Source organism: Leuciscus leuciscus, assembly GCF_965113295.1.
Source record: "Leuciscus leuciscus genome assembly, chromosome: 2".
Classification (NCBI taxonomy): Eukaryota; Metazoa; Chordata; class Actinopteri; order Cypriniformes; family Leuciscidae; genus Leuciscus; species Leuciscus leuciscus.
Window position 1 is genome coordinate 25,627,533 of NC_138726.1, and position 20,005 is coordinate 25,647,537.

The 20,005-nt window shown below is 38.5% G+C and overlaps 2 protein-coding genes across 6 annotated transcripts; one reads left to right on the forward strand and one right to left on the reverse strand.

The window, feature by feature from the left end:
* Positions 1-7,148: 7,148 nt before the first annotated feature.
* On the forward strand, positions 7,149-9,323 carry gnrhr2 (gonadotropin releasing hormone receptor 2). Its single transcript, XM_082161688.1, has 3 exons — positions 7,149-7,692; positions 8,054-8,258; positions 8,405-9,323. Exons 1-3 carry the CDS (start codon positions 7,159-7,161, stop codon positions 8,908-8,910), a joined length of 1,245 nt encoding a protein of 414 aa, XP_082017814.1. The 5' UTR covers positions 7,149-7,158; the 3' UTR covers positions 8,911-9,323.
* Positions 9,324-9,872: 549 nt separating this feature from the next.
* Positions 9,873-19,868, reverse strand: wdr93 (WD repeat domain 93). 5 transcript variants are annotated; one of them, XM_082161367.1, is made up of 16 exons: positions 19,603-19,868; positions 18,658-18,933; positions 18,339-18,540; positions 18,169-18,233; positions 17,998-18,076; positions 17,830-17,903; positions 17,477-17,561; positions 17,202-17,391; positions 14,282-14,352; positions 14,102-14,176; positions 13,846-13,977; positions 13,501-13,699; positions 13,356-13,416; positions 12,951-13,107; positions 11,373-11,562; positions 9,873-10,638 (listed from the first exon to the last, which is right to left on the reverse strand). In XM_082161367.1, exons 2-16 carry the CDS (start codon positions 18,919-18,921, stop codon positions 10,563-10,565), a joined length of 1,920 nt encoding a protein of 639 aa, XP_082017493.1. In that variant the 5' UTR covers positions 18,922-18,933; positions 19,603-19,868; the 3' UTR covers positions 9,873-10,562. The 5 variants fall into 5 exon arrangements, with proteins under 5 accessions (XP_082017493.1, XP_082017492.1, XP_082017490.1 ...); XM_082161366.1 differs by having other exon boundaries at positions 12,951-13,092; positions 14,102-14,352; XM_082161364.1 differs by having other exon boundaries at positions 14,102-14,352.
* Between the last annotated feature and the right edge of the window lie 137 nt (positions 19,869-20,005).

Sequence of the window (20,005 nt, forward strand, 5' to 3'; positions counted from 1 at the left end):
GAGGGTGCAGAAAAATCGAAATATTGAGAAAATCGCCTTTAAAGTTGTCCATTTCTATTGGCGATAGTGCTGCATCCATTCACAAAAATAAATGTTTTATATATTTAAGGTGGGAAATTTACTAAATATCTTCATGGAACATGATCTTTACTTAATATCCTAATGATTTTTGGCATAAAAGAAAAATCTATAATTTTGACCAATACAATGTTTTGGTGGCTATTGCCACAAATATACCCGTGCAACATAAGACTGGTTTTGTGATCCAGGGTCACATGCTTTATTTTCTTGCTTGATGTCTCGGTTTTAAATAATACCAAAACCTAATATTCATCAGTTGATAAGATGTAATGGGCTGATTCATCACAATGATGTCAAAAGGCATCAGGCAGTGGATTTGAAAGTGTTGCTGCAGGAACAGTCTGACACTGAATGTCAATAAAACAGATTGACAGGTTGTATTGTACATAAAGAGACCCAAGGGCACTCCACAGAGGTGTACTTATGGGTCTCCAAAAATGACCTTTTAAACAACAACTAATTTTCAATGCACAAAATTCAAGCATGGAACAACTATCCCAAAAAAAAGAGAGAAAAAAAAAAGGTTATGGCAAACTGGTAAGAAACTATGTTTTATACACAAGTATTGATCACTGTAAAGTATTGATGTAATGGCCATACACTGGTCTTAGTCTTGTCTCTCCCATCAAACCCTGTGGTCTTGACTGTGGCTGCATTAGAATAAATGTAAAATATTAAACATTAAAGTAAAATGAATAAAGACTGACACACTCTAAATATTGCTACTTTTGTGCAAGTTTGAATTTACATTTTAAAACTCCAGATATTCGATGAATAGGCTATATTTGCTGGTATATAAACAGTAAACTCCAAATTGTCATGATGTGTTTATTAAAGGTCAATAAAAGGCAACTTGGTACACTTCATGTTATTACTGAGCTTAGGGAAGTATGGATAAATGCTCTCTGTATGGAGAATGGTCACCGTGATTTTGACAAGTAAGACATGTTCATGGATCAACATATTTTGTTGATCCTAAAAACAACATTCCTGTCCAAAAATGTCCTATAACCCTATCCCTACCCCAAGCCTAACCCTACCCAATCCCCATACATTATCCCAAAAATTGAAAATGTTATCTGAATAACACTGATGCAGAAGCACCTAACCCTGGTTTGTAAGCCTAAACTTAACATAAACTATAAATTTGTCCCTCAAATCTGATTGGTTGATTGGAATGTTGTTCCAGAATCAACAAAGATGTTTGATCCAGGAACATGCTGTACTTTTTGAAATCACGTTCACCTACAGTGCAGAGGGACATCTAGTGGTCCAGTGGTGTAGTGCACTGCATTTAGTGAACAAAAGCAAACATCACAAAGTTGACAACAGGAGAATCATATCATTGATCTTTGGACAATTTCTATAAATGTGACATTGTAAGATAAACTATTTCATTCATATTGTACAGCTTTCAAAGCTGTAAGCTTTCACATATTTTAGATTATATGGATCATAATATTTAATCAGTTTCACTTTTGGAGCTTTGATCAGTATATCAGTATTAGACTCACATACAATCTGGATACTATGAACATTTATTTGAACATTTATATAGTTAATACATTGTAAAAGGGAAGTCTAAATCATTGTACTGGCAAGTTTAAAAAAATAATCTGACATTCAAGGATGCAGTCATTCATTTTTAATTACAGAGCCCTACAGTTTGCAAATTGCAGTTTTTACTAATAACAATTTCAATTAGAGAGCTCTGTAATTTAATTCTTACTAATAACAATTATGGCTCTCTCTAATTGTAATTGTTACAAGTAATTTTTTGATAAGAACTGATTTAGAGATCTCTCTAATTGTAATTGTTACTGGTAAGAATTTAATTAAAGAGCTCTTTAATTCAATTGTTACAAGTAAAAATGCAATTACGACAAGTAACGCTGAGAACCCTCAGGAGGAAACATCTCAGCCGAGGTTGAGCTTGTCAACAGAGCTTTTTCGAATATCAGCACAAATGTGGCCGTGGGTAATCACAGTTGCACTGATATTTGATCTGATCAACATGTAACATTGCTTTAACAGGTTAATAAACAAGACGTAAATATTAAGTAGCTTACATTTTACACAAAATGATCTATTGGTCTGTGTTTCTCTGTCAATCGGAAAAAGTTCCAAATGAGTCCACAGCCACAAATCAACATCTCTGTGACTCTAAAGGTATAGGGACACACCAAACCGACACCAAAGAACTAGCACGGATGAAAGCTGACTGTATTGACGCCTTGCGTCGCCTGCGTCTTGGCAAAAAAAACTGCACTTGGACAGACCGAGAGAACTACAGCCGGCTGTCAACTAGGATGCACGTTCTGCGCCTGCGTGTAAATGAGACAACTGTCTATTTCGGCAGATGTATTAATCTATATTCGTCATAAAAAAATGGAAACCGACGCTGCAGACTTTAGATACACAAACCGTAAACAAAGTGTAACGGAGGCCAGCTAGTAGTTGCTGTGCGAGTAAACCTCACTCCTCTGATCTCAATAGCGACAGATGCTAGAGGCTGCAGTCTTTAGCCTCCTTGTTAGCGTGCCTGACTCTCATGCCGGAGACCCGGGTTCGAGACCCGCATGGAGCGGGGTGTGAAGGACCCGGTCAGAGGGGTTACATTGGTGCCGTGACCCAGATGGGAGTGAGGTTTAGGGGGGTGAGTGTAACGGAGGCCAGCTAGTAGTTGCTGTGCGAGTAAACCTCACTCCTCTGATCTCAATAGATGCTCTAGCGACAGATGCTAGAGGCTGCAGTCTTTAGCCTCCTTGTTAGAGTGCCTGACTCTCATGCCGGAGACCCGGGTTCGAGACCCGCATGGAGCGGGGTGTGAAGGACCCGGTCAGAGGGGTTACATAAGCAGTGCGTGCTTACCGTTTTGAATATCAATTCTGCTGATCAATTTCTTTATTCCACTCCGCTCATGTTAATATTAAAATATTCGCCAAGGAACACTCAGATAAGATGACTTAAAATTAGAACAGCCTTCTATCTGTACTGTTTTTAAACCCAACTCGACACTCCGGGGTTGGCTTCCCAAGCCTCGGCCCGGGTTAAGGGTTGAAGTGGTTCAAGCGATAGGCTGCTGTGCAGGATAACTGGAAGAAGAAATCTGCTCTCTTTTTGAGAATGTTTGTTTTTTATTTTGTGCGCTACAACTTGAATGGGCCCAATGCTTGCAACAAACACATCGCTTCCAACACCCAGAACTGAACGCAGTATCTGAAGACAAAATCGAGGCTGTTTGGGGGGTGGTCCAGCCGCGGCGAGACTTAGCCCCCTCCTCTTCCTTCCTGAAGGATCAGGACAGCTTCTGAGGCGCAGAATCCAGCGTTATCTTAGGCCGGGGACCTTGGTGCTTTGGAAAGGGCTAGCACTTGGCGGAGCGGTAGCGCTGTCAAGGCTCAGACTCTTGCTCACAGGTTGCTGAGTCAGCATACTCTTCTGGTGACTGGAAGCAGCCGTAGAACTGGAGCGCTTAGGCAGGAAGTGGCGCATCGACTGCGACGACTTCTGTGCAGCGGTGAAGAGTTTGGCGAAACCTTCCACCACGGCGCCGAAGAGACCGGTGGGGGAGACTGGAAGTCGAGGAAGGCAGCCTGGCCGGCGTCCTTGATCTCCGTTAGGTTGAGCCATTAGTGGCGTTCCAACACCAGAAAGCTGGCCATAGCTCTGCCGATAGCCTGGCCTGTAGTTTCAGTGGTGTGCAGCTCCTTAAACATGGCAGGGTCGGGGCCGGACTCGACCATGGCACAGGGGAGTTAGGCCTGAAAGACTTGTAGGACCGCCATATTGTAAAGGACAGAGGCCGTCTGTCCAGCCGAAGTGTAGGCTCGACCAGCGAGGGCTGAAGAGTGTTGAAGGGGTGCCAGGCACATGCCACACTTGTGGCGCGGCATTTGAAACAACACCACGTGAAATAATAGCAAACTACTATTTTTTCATTTATTAAACTAAAATTCAATGAAATGCATGTGCAGAATCTATCTTCTTTTAGGTTTGCCACATGATTCTGAAAATATGTTAGATTTCAAATAGATTGTAAATTGTGGTGTTTTGAGAGAAATTGTCACGATCACCAGCTGGAGTGTCCTGGACGTCCACCAGAGTTCATTGTCATTCTTGACTACACTTCCCATAACTCTCTTCCTGGACTCATCATGCCTAATTGTTTTCACCTGTGGTTCTTTAGCCTGTTGGTATTTGCCTATTTAAGCTGTGTTCTCGTTTGCTTTTGTTGTGTAGTCTCGATGGTGTTACCAATGCAATTCTGAGCACCTGTATTCTTGTTCAATGTTCTCTGCCTGTGTCCTTGGGTTATGTCTATATAGTTTGACCATTTGCCTGTTTTTGACTGCTCTTATGGATTGTCCTAAAAGCTGCACTTGAATGGCTCATAAAGTCTCAGAGCAGTGAGTTCTTAACAGAAATCTTTCAAAATCAAATAAAAATGTTAATTTGAAAAATATTTATTATTTCATATCATTTTAAAGGCCCACTGAAGTGCCTTGGAACATGTAGCTTTGTATGATGCGTTGACAATTTCCACTGAAACAGGAAGCTAAGGCGGGACATATTGAATGGCTCCTTGCCCTTTTCAAATAGCTAATAGCGTTTAGTTTACCTCACAGACTGCAAGTTGTACTTGATAGCACCATATAAGCGAATCCGAGCACTGATGATACGTTGGCTTCAATAGTAGAGGTGGGAATAAATTCTAGCCGTTTCATTCTTAACCAACGTACAGTTGGAAAACGGAATAAAACTTGAGCGTTTGAGCAACCAAACACACATCTCCAACACATATTTCTCCGTGACGTGTCAACGGTCGCTTTGGCCGGGTGATATTTATAGCATAGGGGGCAGGACGCTTTAGATTCTAGAAAGCATTTGATTGGGCAGAAGATATGATGAGAAGCTGAAAAATCTGTGATTCATTTTAGCGGAAGTGAAGGGCTGTAAGTTTTGAATGCTTATATCTCCTAAATGTGAATTGTGTCATTGTTTTGGAACATACCAGCTTATTCATAACCTTAAGGCTAACATATTCATACTAAAAAAGCTTAGCTTTTGATTTCAGGGGGGCTTTAAGAAACTGCATGACTGTTAATAATCAAAGTATTCATATTTTCAGACTGTTGCAGGTAATTCGATGTTTTTACGATGTTTTGGGAAATAGGTTAAAAAAGTTAAATTGTTAAATTGTCAGTAAATGTTTTAAAATTAACATTCATAAATACTCAAGACCTTGTTATTAATGTATGAAAAGGACATTTGTTAATGGAGGTCTTTTTAAACAAACTTAAAACTTTTTAAAATTCATTTCATATTTAAAATAAATAATTTAATAAAGATGACAAAATCAGACATGACAAAAGCAGTGTTGGAACATTTGGATAAAAACAAAGGACTTGGATTTACTAAAGATGCTCAATGTTCTCGTCCCTGAAACTGAAACCGTTTTAAGGCTTTGAGGCTTTCAGTGGAATCACTAGCACTTCTGAGCTCAGCGTTTTTCCTGCTGTGGGACACATTGACCTTCCTGACAACACTCTTTCACATCACATGTGTCTCTCTATTGCCTCTGAGCATGATATTACTAAGCACATCACAAACCAAAAACAAAATCATACACACATACAGAAAGACCCTTATGATACTCCACGTTTTTTAGAGAAGTATCAAACTACCAAAACAGCTCGATTTAATCTTTAGCATGCTTTTTTGCACAGTTTATAGACCTTTAATGACACCCTTTTATCTTATCTCAATCCCTTTGTAAAATGCTTTAGCAAACTAAGGGATATAGTTCACCCAAAAATGAAAATTCTGCCATTAATTACTCACCCTCATGTCTCTCCAAACTTTAGTTAATTTTAAGTTAAAGTTAACACAACATATTTTTGATGATATCCGAGAGATTTCTGTTCTATCCCTCCGTTGGCAGCTACGCTACCACTTTGATGCTTAAAAAAGTTCATAAAGTGATAGTAAAACTAATCCATATGACGGTTTATTCCAACTTTTCTGAAGAGACACAATCGTTTTATATAAACATTGATCAGCGAACATAAAAAGAAGCTCAACCAAATCTGCTTCATGCGCGAGAACAAACCTCTTCCTGAAGCTCAAACACGCTGCGTAACACACAAGAAAGAACCTCATTGGATCTCGCACATCAGGCGAACATGCTTGAGCTTCTGTTTACCACAACTGATGTGTGAGTCGATGAATGTTTACATGTGAATAAAAGCCTAAATTCAATCTATTCATCATATAAAGGAAGGGTTTCCGCGTTTACATGACCACGTGCGTTGTCGGCTTACTAAGCATAATCGGATGTTTTTAAATAAACACTGACAAAAAACTACAAGTTTTAGGGCTGGACGATATATATAACATTGATATGAGTGATCGCCCAGATTTAGACCTACCTATATTGTATTTATATAAAGCGTTAAGGCAAATTTTCTTTATGTAGGCCTATTTCCCCGGTGTCGAAATCAGGCACATGTCAGGAAACATGATTAATGGCTGCATTTCAATATCCATGGATCACTGGATCTTTGTTAAGTTGTAAGTAACACTATATATCGAGTTCAACCTTTAGTTTAAACTGAAAATTTGCTTTACTCGCGTTTTCGCCGTTTCCCCTATTAAAATCCAGTCACGCAGCAGCTCTCCTGCCACTCAGTCCGAATGAGGGAGGCGTTTTCCGGCGGGAAAGTGACGTCAATGCATACCCTCAATATCTTAAGTAGCCACGCCCCCGGTGATGCTGCGATTCATCTGGACACTTACAACTGATGGTCAGCTCATCCAGATGACCACTGAACTCTGGGGTCACCAACGAGCCATGACCATCTAAACAAGGGGAGAACATTAAGGTAGGCTATATTTGTTTACGTTTCTAGTAGCCTAATTGAAAAGTTTAGAAAAATAAATAGATTTTATGGACTGTCATTTAAAGTAAGTAGTTTCTGGAATGACACCTCTTGGGATTCTTTTCCAGCTTCCACGCTCCTTACATTGCTTTACTGATCTGATCTACTGATCTGGCCATTAAAGCTCTTGAGAAGCATGAACTCAACTCATCACATCGAGGATCTTTTTCAGAAGAACTCCACCTGTAAGTATGATGCCAAAAACTTTAACTCGAGCAGTACAGAAGATCTTCCTCATCCTCCTCATCTTCCGCGCTTCACCACCGCGGCTCAGGTCCGAGTGACGCTCACGCTCATCCTGTGCGCGCTGTCCGCCTGCTGCAATATCGCCGTGCTTTATTTAGCCAACCACAACCACAGAAAACGCTCACACGTTCGGTTGATCATCACCCATCTGGCTGTGGCGGATTTACTGGTGACGTTCATCGTCATGCCGCTGGACGCGGTGTGGAATATAACGGTGCAGTGGCTCGCGGGGGACCTCGCGTGCCGGACGCTGATGTTCCTCAAACTCGTGGCCATGTACTCGTGCGCTTTCGTGACCGTGGTGATTAGTCTGGACCGACAGGCTGCCATTCTCAAACCTCTGTCTATCAATAAAGCAAAGAGGAGAAATAAAGTAATGCTGAGTGTCGCGTGGACCACGAGTGTCGTGTTATCCATACCACAGGTAAGTGACGTGGAGGGGGGAGAAATTTTGAGACAAGGTAAGAAGTAAGATTACAGTAAATCAGCATATTAGAATGATTACTGAAGGATCATGCCACACTGAAGACTGGAGTAATGATGCTGAAAATTCAGCTTTGCCATCACAGGAATAAATTACATTTAAAATATATTACATTAGAAATTTCAAATAGAAACAAGAGGCTTATTTCAAAAACATTAAAAAAATCTTACCAATACCAAACTATTGAATGGTAATATATATATATATATATATATATAACTATTCTCATATTTCAAAACAAAAAGTAACCTTGCAAAAGAATATCTGTAATATCTATGCCTGTGATGTCTTCTTTGTGCAGGTGTTTCTATTCCATGTTGTGGTGATTGATTCCCCCAAGCGGTTTATCCAGTGTACGACTTATGGCAGCTTTAGCTCACGCTGGCAGGAGACACTTTACAACATGCTTACCTTCACCTTCCTCTTCCTCTTACCACTCTTCATCATGATCTCATGCTACACCAGGATACTGTTTGAGATCTCCAAGAAAATGACTGAAGACAGCTGTAAGTTTTTTTTAAAAAGGAAGATCGATTATTGAATCCAACTGTAGAGCTTCTTGATCAATTTGCATGTGGCATTACCCTGAGGTGTCTTTGCTTTAACTGTCAAGCTAACGTCTTGCTTTTGTTGTGATCTATGTCATATCCAGTGCTGTCCAATAAAGTGCAGCTGCGCAGGTCAAAAAACAACATCCCTAAGGCACGCATGCGCACACTGAAGATGACTGTGGTCATCGTCCTGTCATTCATGGTGTGTTGGACACCCTACTACATGCTGGGCCTATGGTACTGGTTCTGTCCCGCTGGCCTGGAGGAAACAGTGTCCCAGTCCCTCTCGCACATCCTTTTTATCTTTGGCCTATTAAATGCTATTTTGGACCCCCTCATCTACGGTCTCTTCACCATTCCACTGTGTAGAGGCATGAGGCGCCAACAGCGTGAACATAACGCTGTAGCTTTTGAGTTGGAGAACACTAATAACTCTTTGATGACTTCCATCAGAACTTCCACCTCCTCTCTCACTTTAAAGAGACTGACAGTTCAACAGACTTCTAGAGAAAAGCTAGAATGGGATGGAGAGTATGTGCACAGGATTGGAGATGATGGGCCAAAGAATAGTGTAGCTTTTGCAAATTATTCCACATGTAGAGATTAAAGGCCAAAACATGAGTTGTCTATATGTACAATAGCTTTGCATTTAATTACCATTAAAGCCGTTATGGCTTACAAATGATTTTACTGTAATTAGTACATTAATACTGGCTAATGAGGTTAAATTGATCAAAAGTGACAAAGACTTTTACATTGTTGCAAAAAAATTCTATTTCGAATAAATGCTTGTTCTTTTAAAATGTATATTTATCAAAGAGTCATGAAAAGGTGTATCAGTGTTTCTACAGAAAAATTAAGCAAATTTTTTTTTGCAACATTGATAATAATAAGAAATGTTTCTTGAGCAGCAAATCAGCATATAAGTATGATTTCTGAAGGATCATGTGACACTGAAGACTGGAGTAATGATGCTGAGAATCAGGAATCAATTATTTTTATATAGAAAACAGTTATTTTAAATTGTTTTTTTGTAATCATGATCAAATAAATACAGCTTTGGTGAGCAAAGAGTCTTCTTTGGAAAAAAAAAACCCCGGAATACTGTATCATCTACTTTTTTATTTTTGGGGGTTCTCAAAGTCCTCTTTTTCACAATGTCATTTGAAAGGCTCTTCATGCATTTTATGAACTAAGGCTTTACCGATTTTTTAACACACATCACATGCTTTTTTTTCTGGCAGCTGGAAAGAGAGCAGAGATATTTTTTATGTGTACAGTGAAATTAAAATAACTATAAGGGTTGATATTGAGTATTTGGTGTTTTGACATGTGGTCTAAAAGTTGAAATCACAATAAAATGAATTGGAAATTAATGGCTTGAGGTGTTTTGCACAGATCATTAAATTAATGAAACTCAATGTAGTTATGGGTTGAGACTCAGATCATGTTAAGTTCCATTACCTCATAAAACCATGTTACAGCCTCTCAACTGCCCATGGCTAGTCCAATTAGAGTTGAACAAGTAAAAATGTGACAAAAAAATCTGAATAAACAAAATGACATGAATAACTTTTTCAATGAGTGGTTTTTAATAAGCCAGAGGAAGAAAAAAAACTAGCTACACTGATTAATATTGAGGCTCAAGCTCAATTAAATTGATGTTCAGTACAAATGGCACTAATTGTGAAAAGATTTGCATGCCGGAAAAGACTTAAGTGGAGCAAAGCTGAAAACCAGTGCTTATGGCCTGTCACATGAAATGAATAAGAACAATACAACCAGGAAATTGGTGTTGACATTCAGTATAATAATGTGTGGGAGATTTCATTAGCTGTGATGCTATGTAAAATTTTCTTCAGACTAGGCCATGAGATTGTGCAGAACAGTCAGTTTGCTATGGACTCTACTCAAGCATATATAAACACATATATACTAAAGCATGTGCAGATATAAACACATTTGCATGATGTAAGCAGAGCTTCTTGTGAGAACTGACATGTACCCTCCTCACAACCCCGACCTAAAATGAACTTTCATTACAGAAGTTTGTCAAATTAACTGAATTCGATGTTTAAAAAAAAAGGAAAAAAAGAAGATGACATCAAATGTTTAAATTTTCTCTGGCTGATGGCATCAACATCACCAAAGATGAATGAATGAATGCATACATGTTTTTGATCCACATAAATACATAAGAAAATGCACTCTTTGTCTGTCAGCATGTGGTGTCTGGTTCTCTTCTTATTGTGTGACGTTTCATTTAATAGCACGCTTCAGTAACTGCTCCCACTGGAAAGCCAAATTTCTGTTCCTCTCTTTCCAAGAGGCAGCTCTACACACACAAAGACATTACACATATAAAGTATAGTCTGTATTTTAGGTTAGAGGCCAAAGTTATTTTGATTAGAGATCACGAGACCACATGATTATTTTTATAAAATAATGATGTGCACAGATAAATCATTTATAATAAACACTGCAATATTCCATTAAAAAAAACTAAAAAACTAAATAAATAATTGTCCATTTTGATTTCATGGTGACTTCAAGGCCCATTCACACTATGATTACTAGAACAATAACTATGAACATCAAGTAAAAAAAAAACAAAAAAAAAACTTCTAACTCTAAAGGAATAGTCCATACCACAACTGTAACAATAACTACACAGAGGAATGATATTGTAGGAAACACTTTTTTGATAATAAAAAAACAATGACAGCCAAAATCATTCCTATTTTAAAGCACATGCTGCAAATATGACCATAAGTGAAGCACGCCATTGGTGTAGATGCTTATATAATTAATGAAATAATTTTTGCTCTTGGTTTGTTGTCTTGTCTTGTATTTGCATGATCTGTTACTATACCATAGTAGTAATTTTGCATAATAATTTTGCATTTGATGAACAGATTGCAGTGCAGTCTCACACTGGGTCTCATCCACTAACAAGAGTGTTCATACCTTCATGTGGTGAAAAGGTTCTAAGAGAACATTTCTTTCAGTTGCGTACACATACATTTGTTCTTAGATCAATTATGTAATACTGAACAACAGTTCACAAACCTTTCCTGAAAGTAAAGGTTGCAGGCCTCCTCCAAACCTGAAAGTGTGGCTCTGGTCTCTTTTTCAGTTACATCTGGCCTTGTGACACGGTACAGATCCATCAGTGAACATTCTGAAAAGCTGAAGATGAAGAGAGAGCTCTCATCCTCTCCCCTTTCAGTCACCTTCACTAAAGGTGTTTTTCTGTCACCTAAAAAACACAAATCAGGTGGTGTGTCACCAGGAACACAATCCTGTAATTGACACTGAATAAATAACAGTATGTGACACCTTCGACACATTGCATCACAACTTAAACAGTATAAGTGTTGAATTTTTGTGTTGAAACGTGAGATGCAGGGCAATGGAATAAAAAAAGCAAGGTCTAGAGACGCAGGGTTTTTTAATGTAATGGATAATATGCTCTTCTGGCTGGACTTCCAGCATGTGCAACCAAACCCCTACAGATGATCCAGAATGCTGCAGCTCGTCTTGTCTTCAACGAGCCCAAGAGGGCCCACGTCACTCCTCTGTTCATCTCTCTGCACTGGCTACCTCTAGCTGCTCGCATCAAGTTCAAGGCACTGACGCTTGCTTACAGAACTATCACAGGCTCAGCTCCCTCCTACTTTCACTCACTCCTACGAGTCTACATCCCTACCAGACACCTACGATCGGTCAACGAGCGACGTCTCGTGGTTCCATCACAGAAAGCCACAAAATCACTTTCCAGAACATTCTCATTCACAGTTCCATGCTGGTGGAACGCTCTCCCCACCCTCATCCGGAATGCAGAATCCCTGACAACATTCAAAAGACAGCTGAAAACCAATCTCTTCCGTGAGCACTTAACCTTATAAAAAAAAATAAAAAAAAATTCCTTTCCCTTTGAAACATCACTTATCAGGCTTATGCTACTCTGAATAATACCTGAACTTCGTATTTTGAGCACTTCTTGCGTTGTTGTTGCTTTTGCCTCTTTATGATGACTCGCTGAATTTTGTCCTAATTTGTAAGTCGCTTTGGACAAAGGCGTCTGCTAAATGACTAAATGTAAATGTAAATGGTTATCCATGGCTAGCTGAGCATTTATTCACGTTACACCAGAGGTGTGCATTATTTTTCAATAATTCAACGGCCCAGAGTCAATTATTCCACTTATCCTACGGTTATATTGTTCAGATGATGTATTTCAAGACATTTGTCAGGTTTTTGTTCTTAAAACGCTCGTGTGCAGGATTAATTTCTAACGCATCTAATCCCAAGCCTCTGTTGCTAATTCCAAAACGTCATTTTAGAGCTACAACAGAGGCTTGAGCCATTGATAGCAACAGTCTAATGCAGTTATATATATATATATATATATATATATATATATATATATAGAGAGAGAGAGAGAGAGAGAGAGAGAGAGAGAGAGAGAGAGAACGTTTTATTAAACGTGACCTTTGCGTTTTTAGTGCTGTGTCATACGTGAGACACTATAAAAGACCCAAGACGCAAGTAACACAGTCAAACACGTTCGTCAATTTACATAGAAAAACAATGGAAAAGCAGTGCAGTGGAATGCAAGTGTCAATCAAATAATTTTCAGTTTACCTGTAATATACAGATATTGTTGGATGGGCTCGAGCACATACACAGGTTCTCTGAGTGAGCCGAGCACATGAGTGTGAGGCAGGTTTAACATGAACATTGGTGTGCCATCCTCCATTTTCCATATCGATACTTGCCCATTTCTCTGCATCAACAAAACCTGTAAACAACTTCAGGATATTACAATATAGTCACTTACAATACAGAGCAATTTTTTTTTTTTTAAACAAGCAATCATCTGAAATCATTTAATCCAGAATCTAACATGTGTAGATAGCATTATGGTGTGGACATCCCTATTCTCATAAAATTAGAGTGATAACTTTAGATAACTTTATAGTTATCGTTATCGTCATTGGCGTGAACGAGCTGAACACAGAATTGTGCTGCTGCTAAGTTGTACTATACCAGACACTTCAGGAAGGGCACAGGTACAGCAACAGAGACAGAACTGCTTGGGTCTGCGGGTCTGATGGGAGATAGTTATTGTATTTATTTATACACCACGTTCAGTATTTCTAAACCCTTTATAATAACTGTGGGTGTTTAGTACCTCTCAATAAGTGGACCAGTGCATGTGTCTCCTCCTTTGCTCGCTGTCATACTGTAGCACTCCCCACTTCTGCAGGTGAGCACTAACTGGAGTGTGGGTAAAACTGGACCCTGAGTAACCGGTAGTTGACTCTGCAAAAGGAGCTTCATCCTGCAAATGGGGCTGTCTCCTGGGATCACAATGTTGGCATATGGACATCCTGCACCACCAGCAGACAATCAGGGGTAAGATTCTTTCTCTCAGTATGATATCAGTATTGTGCAATTATATCATTTTATCATTGATGACCACGCAGTTTCTATCATAAACAATATCTGAAATGACAAGACACTGAGGGAAACTTACCAAATCGTCTGTCCCATATAGTAACCAGCTGACCATCAAGCCCTAGAACAATGAACCGTGTGCAGGCACTGACAGCAGAGCAAAGGATTTCCTGAGAATTGGGCCACAAAACATCCGGTCTGGGTTCACTGTCTGATTCAGGAACAAATTCAAATACCATTTATAAACATGATCAAATGTGTCCATGTAATATGAATATACTGTATTTTCTTTCTAATCCATGCATTATAAATGTATGAGTTAGAGGCTGGAGTACCTTTCTCTTTCTTCAACAGATACTGTAAGAGATTATGACTGCCACTCCACCATAGGCACATGGAAATGGGAATATCTTCAAAGATAATCCGAAGAAATATCATAAATGCACATTCTGAGAGAAGGCTTATATCTACTGAAAAACGTACACGTGAAATAATCTCTTGAGTCCATAACTCACCACTAGCTGTCTTCGTTTCCCCAGGCGTTGAATAAAACCCCTCACGCAGTAAGAAGTGACAAGTGCATTTGCTTTAATGAAAAAAGACTGACAAACTGTAACAAATTTTGTAATGTGAAAAATAACCTTGACACCTTCTTGACAACTTTCATAATCTCTAGAGGTTCTAAAGTGACTCACCACACAGTTTGCCAAATGTTTCTCATTCCACGTGGTCAATACTGTCCTTTCCTATATGCAACTTTTTTTACTTATTCCTTCGTTTTACTTTAACCGCGCCCACAAATTAACTAACTTAAAATGAGTGAATTAATTAGTACAACGTGGTCATGATGATATACCTAAAACCAGGGAATAAATGGTAACACTTTAGAACCAGGAACTACTAATTATTTGGATCAGGATTCTAAAGTGCATGATAACCTTCTAATGACTGAAGACATTGTAAGCTTTTGGGGTTTCTGTACGTTTTTGAAAGGTTTTGGATAGTAATCTTCACTCTATAGAATACTGATCCAAATAATTAGTAATTCCTTCTGACGTATGAAGTAACACTTGAGTCATTACTATCCAAAACCTTACAAAAACATTAAAAGCTAACAATGACTTCAGTCAATATTAGGGAGTTATCATGCTTTTCGCTTTAGAATACTGATCCAAACAATTAGCAATTCCTTCCTTGATTTGGGAATACTTGAGTCATTACCAGTGGGTTACCATGATCTTCACTTTAGAATTAATTATGCATTTTTCACATTAATTATGAACCTGTATATAGTAGTTCTTAGTAATCCTCTTGGAGGTATGAAAAAATAGCAGTTATTGATTATCTAATAGTGAACTACCACACTCAACTGAAACTCAATTTGTTGTTTACACATGAGTGCAGCAATAAGGAATTTATCTTCAGCTTTGTTTGTCTTTTTGACAAACATTTTGTTGATTTGCATAACTCTCACTGTATGGAAAAGAGCTCATTTCACATTCTGGAAAAAGAAACAATATCTGCTTGGAACAACATTTTATTATTAATCATTTTTATCATAACCTTATTAGTTCACAGTGCATTAACTAATGTTAACAAATACAACATTTGATTTTAATAATGTATTAGTAAATGTTGAAATTATCATTAACTTAGATTAATAAATGCTGTAGAAGTATTAACTAAAATAGTTAACTAATGTTAACTAATGAAACCTTCTTGTAAATTGTTACCACATCTTTTTATTAATGATTTTATATGGGGTGAAATATCACTTTGAGATATATTCTTAGAGCTATTGCAAACACTATCTACTGGTTTTAATCAATTGCCCCAGAACAAAATTTGTAGTGAGGGTTTGAGTTGTATGGCCATGCAGATACATACTTTTCTACATAAAAGTACTGTAAGCTAAATATGCTCATGCATTTATGACATAAAACATTATTTTCACTCAATTCAAGTCCACTTTTATTTCATAAACAATTTAAATACAAAAATGTTTGAACAACAAGTCTATAAACCTATAGCAAATTTCTTGAGTAAAGTATTTTGGATGAAAGTGTGTGTTTGTTTGTGTATCTTTACAAAAGCTGCTATATACATATAGGTGTGGCTAAAGTGTCAAAATACAGTACTTTTTGGGGTGACTCTAGTATACACTCACCTAAAGGATTATTAGGAACACCTGTTCAATTTCTCATTAATGCAATTATCTAATCAACCAATCACATGGCAGTTGCTTCAATGCATTTAGGGGTGTGGTCCTGGTCAAGACAATCTCCTGAACTCCAAACTGAATGTCAGAATGGGAAAGAAAGGTGATTTAAGCAATTTTGAGCGTGGCATGGTTGTTGGTGCCAGACGGGCCGTTCTGAGTATTTCACAATCTGCTCAGTTACTGGGATTTTCACGCACAACCATTTCTAGGGTTTACAAAGAATGGTGTGAAAAGGGAAAAACATCCAGTATGCGGCAGTCCTGTGGGCGAAAATGCCTTGTTGATGCTAGAGGTCAGAGGAGAATGGGCCGACTGATTCAAGCTGATAGAAGAGCAACTTTGACTGAAATAACCACTCGTTACAACCGAGGTATGCAGCAAAGCATTTGTGAAGCCACAACACGCACAACCTTGAGGCGGATGGGCTACAACAGCAGAAGACCCCACCGGGTACCACTCATCTCCACTACAAATAGGAAAAAGAGGCTACAATTTGCACGAGCTCACCAAAATTGGACAGTTGAAGACTGGAAAAATGTTGCCTGGTCTGATGAGTCTCGATTTCTGTTGAGACATTAAGATTGTAGAGTCAGAATTTGGTGTAAACAGAATGAGAACATGGATCCATCATGCCTTGTTACCACTGTGCAGGCTGGTGGTGGTGGTGGATGGTGTGGGGGATGTTTTCTTGGCACACTTTAGGCCCCTTAGTGCCAATTGGGCATCGTTTAAATGCCACGGCCTACCTGAGCATTGTTTCTGACCATGTCCATCCCTTTATGACCACCATGTACCCATCCTCTGATGGCTACTTCCAGCAGGATAATGCACCATGTCACAAAGCTCGAATCATTTCAAATTGGTTTCTTGAACATGACAATGAGTTCACTGTACTAAAATGCCCCCCACAGTCACCAGATCTCAACCCAATAGAGCATCTTTGGGATGTGGTGGAACGGGAGCTTCGTGCCCTGGATGTGCATCCCACAAATCTCCATCAACTGCAAGATGCTATCCTATCAATATGGGCCAACATTTCTAAAGAATGCTTTCAGCACCTTGTTGAATCAATGCCACGTAGAATTAAGGCAGTTCTGAAGGCGAAAGGGGGTCAAACACAGTATTAGTATGGTGTTCCTAATAATCCTTTAGGTGAGTGTATATCTCCTAAATCAAGTAAAATGTGGCTTCAAAAACTCTTTAATCAAGCCTACCTGGGACCTTCGGCTTTCTGCTGTGGTGGTCTCATAGAGCTGGAGCTGAGATACTTCATGAACATTTTCCTAAATGCCGCATCCTGGTTTTCCCATTGATGACTACTAATGAGGTGATTTTGGCCTGAGCCTATTATAGTGCCTTTCTCTGTCTTCTGCAGGACCTCGGATGGACTTTTCAGAGAGGTTCCTTAAAGACATGCACACTTCGTGAAAGAAATACATAACAGACCTCTAAAAGAAACGTATTTGCAGCAATGCTTTAAACTGAATACCTGCAGGGATTTCTGGAGGTTTGATCTTCATGAGTAAGACTATTGGAGACCATTTGGCTTCTGTGGCCAAAGAAGATTGTGTAGCCTACAGAAGAGACAGGGCAGAAAATGATCAGCTCATTGGAGCAATTTTGCAAAAACTGCCAGAAAAAAGTAAACTTATATTTTACGTAAACGTAAATATATTTTATTCTGAAATAAATGCATAACAGTTGTTCCTCCAAGGAAATTTTGTTGTGCATTTTGAATTGACATCAACAAATGACCAACAAATTTTGTTTTTAAAATGTAAATACACAGTAAACAAGAATAGATGGTTTTCCAGGTAACTTTCCAATGACTATAACAGTTACCTGTTTTGCCTCCAGCTCTTTGAGCCACACATCTCGTGGGAAGCGATAGACATCCAACCAAACAGAACCACTGGCTTCAATGACATTGACAATATGTAACAATGGCATTATTAAATCACTGGTTTCAGTTTTATATTATATACCCATATATTTCAATACAAAACTTACACATCATGACTGCAGCTCCAAAGTCCCCTCTTATAGACATTTCAAATTTTGCGCAGATGTTTCTTTGGTTTATATCTTCCTGTGAGAAATATAACACAATGTACTTTTAAAGCCTTTTAAAACCAGCAGCAAACATACAAACAAGCTCTTAAAACACTATTATGAACTCACAGTTTCATTGATGATTTTTATTAAAGAAATATTCTCTGTGTGATGCACAAAAAGCCGCGCAATACCTTATGAGACAGAGAATAATTATGTATAAATAAATACAGAAAATATAAAGTGAGGAGGTTAAAATGGAAATTGTCTAAAAATATTCCCCACTCTCAGGAAATTACCCATGTCATCCACTGTGCATAAGAGGTGTGTGAGGTTTCCCAGAGAGGCACAAGAGATGCTGGTAAGCTCCACTCTTTCATTCTTCCACGTTGTTACACATGTGAGAGTGGGTGAACTGATGACTGACAGACCATGAGCGTGACCCAGAAACAGGTACAGTCCATCCTCAGAGCACACAATACAATTAGTTCTGGCTGGAAGCTAAGAACCCAAAAAAAAGGGTGTGTAAGATAAGCATTTTGGACAAATGCACCCAAAGCACATGTGCAAACGAATATGATGGAGCTGTATAATTGTACTGTACATGTAAAACAGTACCTTCATTTCTTTAGTAGCATTCAGCACAGGAATTTGTCTTGCTGCTTGTGCATCCTTGTCGATCTTCTCCTGCTCTGATATAACTTCCCATGCACTGTCAAGAAGGTTATTTAACAGCTTATCGATCATTCTCGCAGGCTCAGGCCGATTTTTATCAGGCTGATGCAGATCTGTGAAATAAGTCACAGCATCATCATCATCTTCACAGCTGCTGTAGTCTGACGGCTCTGGGATCTCCAAACCTGGTGTGACGTTCACAGCCATGTTGTGCTATTTCTGGAGTAAAAATAAAAAATAAAAATAAATGTTTAAACTGAAATCCCCCTTTGTCGTTACATTTATACACACACACATTGTTGAATCACATTTACACATAAACATACCTAAAAAAATTAAAATTAAAATAAAAGTATCAGTCATATAAAATGGACACAGAAAAACATTAATATCTTCAGACAGAGAGAGAGAGAAAAAAGTACCATGGTGTTTTTTGTTTTTTTTACATGGCACTACTGTATTATTATGTTTTTGGCCATGTAAGTTACCATAATAATACTTACCATGGTATTCTTGGAATTACCAGGAGTAACGTTACCAAGTAAACAACAATGGTTGCCTATTATATACGATAATCAAACAGTAGCCTACCATGGTTATATACCATGACACCTCCATAATAGTATATTACTACTGCAACAGTACATTACCAGGACAATAATTAGTTCTAGCAGCAAGTACATTTTATAGTTGCTTGCTAGTTTGCTATTTCACATAGCCTAACGTTAATGTTTGTCGGACCCCTTGATCAGACCTCCATAAAAAAGGCAATAAAAAGTTTGATTTGGGTAGTGGTCAACAAGATACTTTTTACTCAATGTATAATCACACTGTAAAACAACAATGATCTAAATGAAAAATAATATAATTATTAACACAACCGCTCACCGCTGACGCGCTTGTGGAGTTCTTCCGGATTTTTAGGTTGTCATGACAACACTGAGTGGAGCGGCGCGTACGGACTTCTCCAGTGTGATAAACAACAACCCGTTGTGTGTGTGTGTGTGTGTGTGTGTGTGTGTGTGTGTGTGTGTGTGTGTGTGTGTGTGTGTGTGTGTGTGTGTGTGTGTGTGTGTGTGTGTGTGTGTGTGTGTGTTTATGATAGAGACTGACTCAGATCTAAGAATAATAAAAAATACACTTATGCCTAGCATGATACATAAAAAGTTACATTTTACATTAATTGTATAACGTCAATAATTTATTTATAACACATACAATTGGCATTCTTTTTTAAAAGAGATTTCTCACAGATCAGTAGGCCTATAACCATTAATAAAAAAAAAAAAGT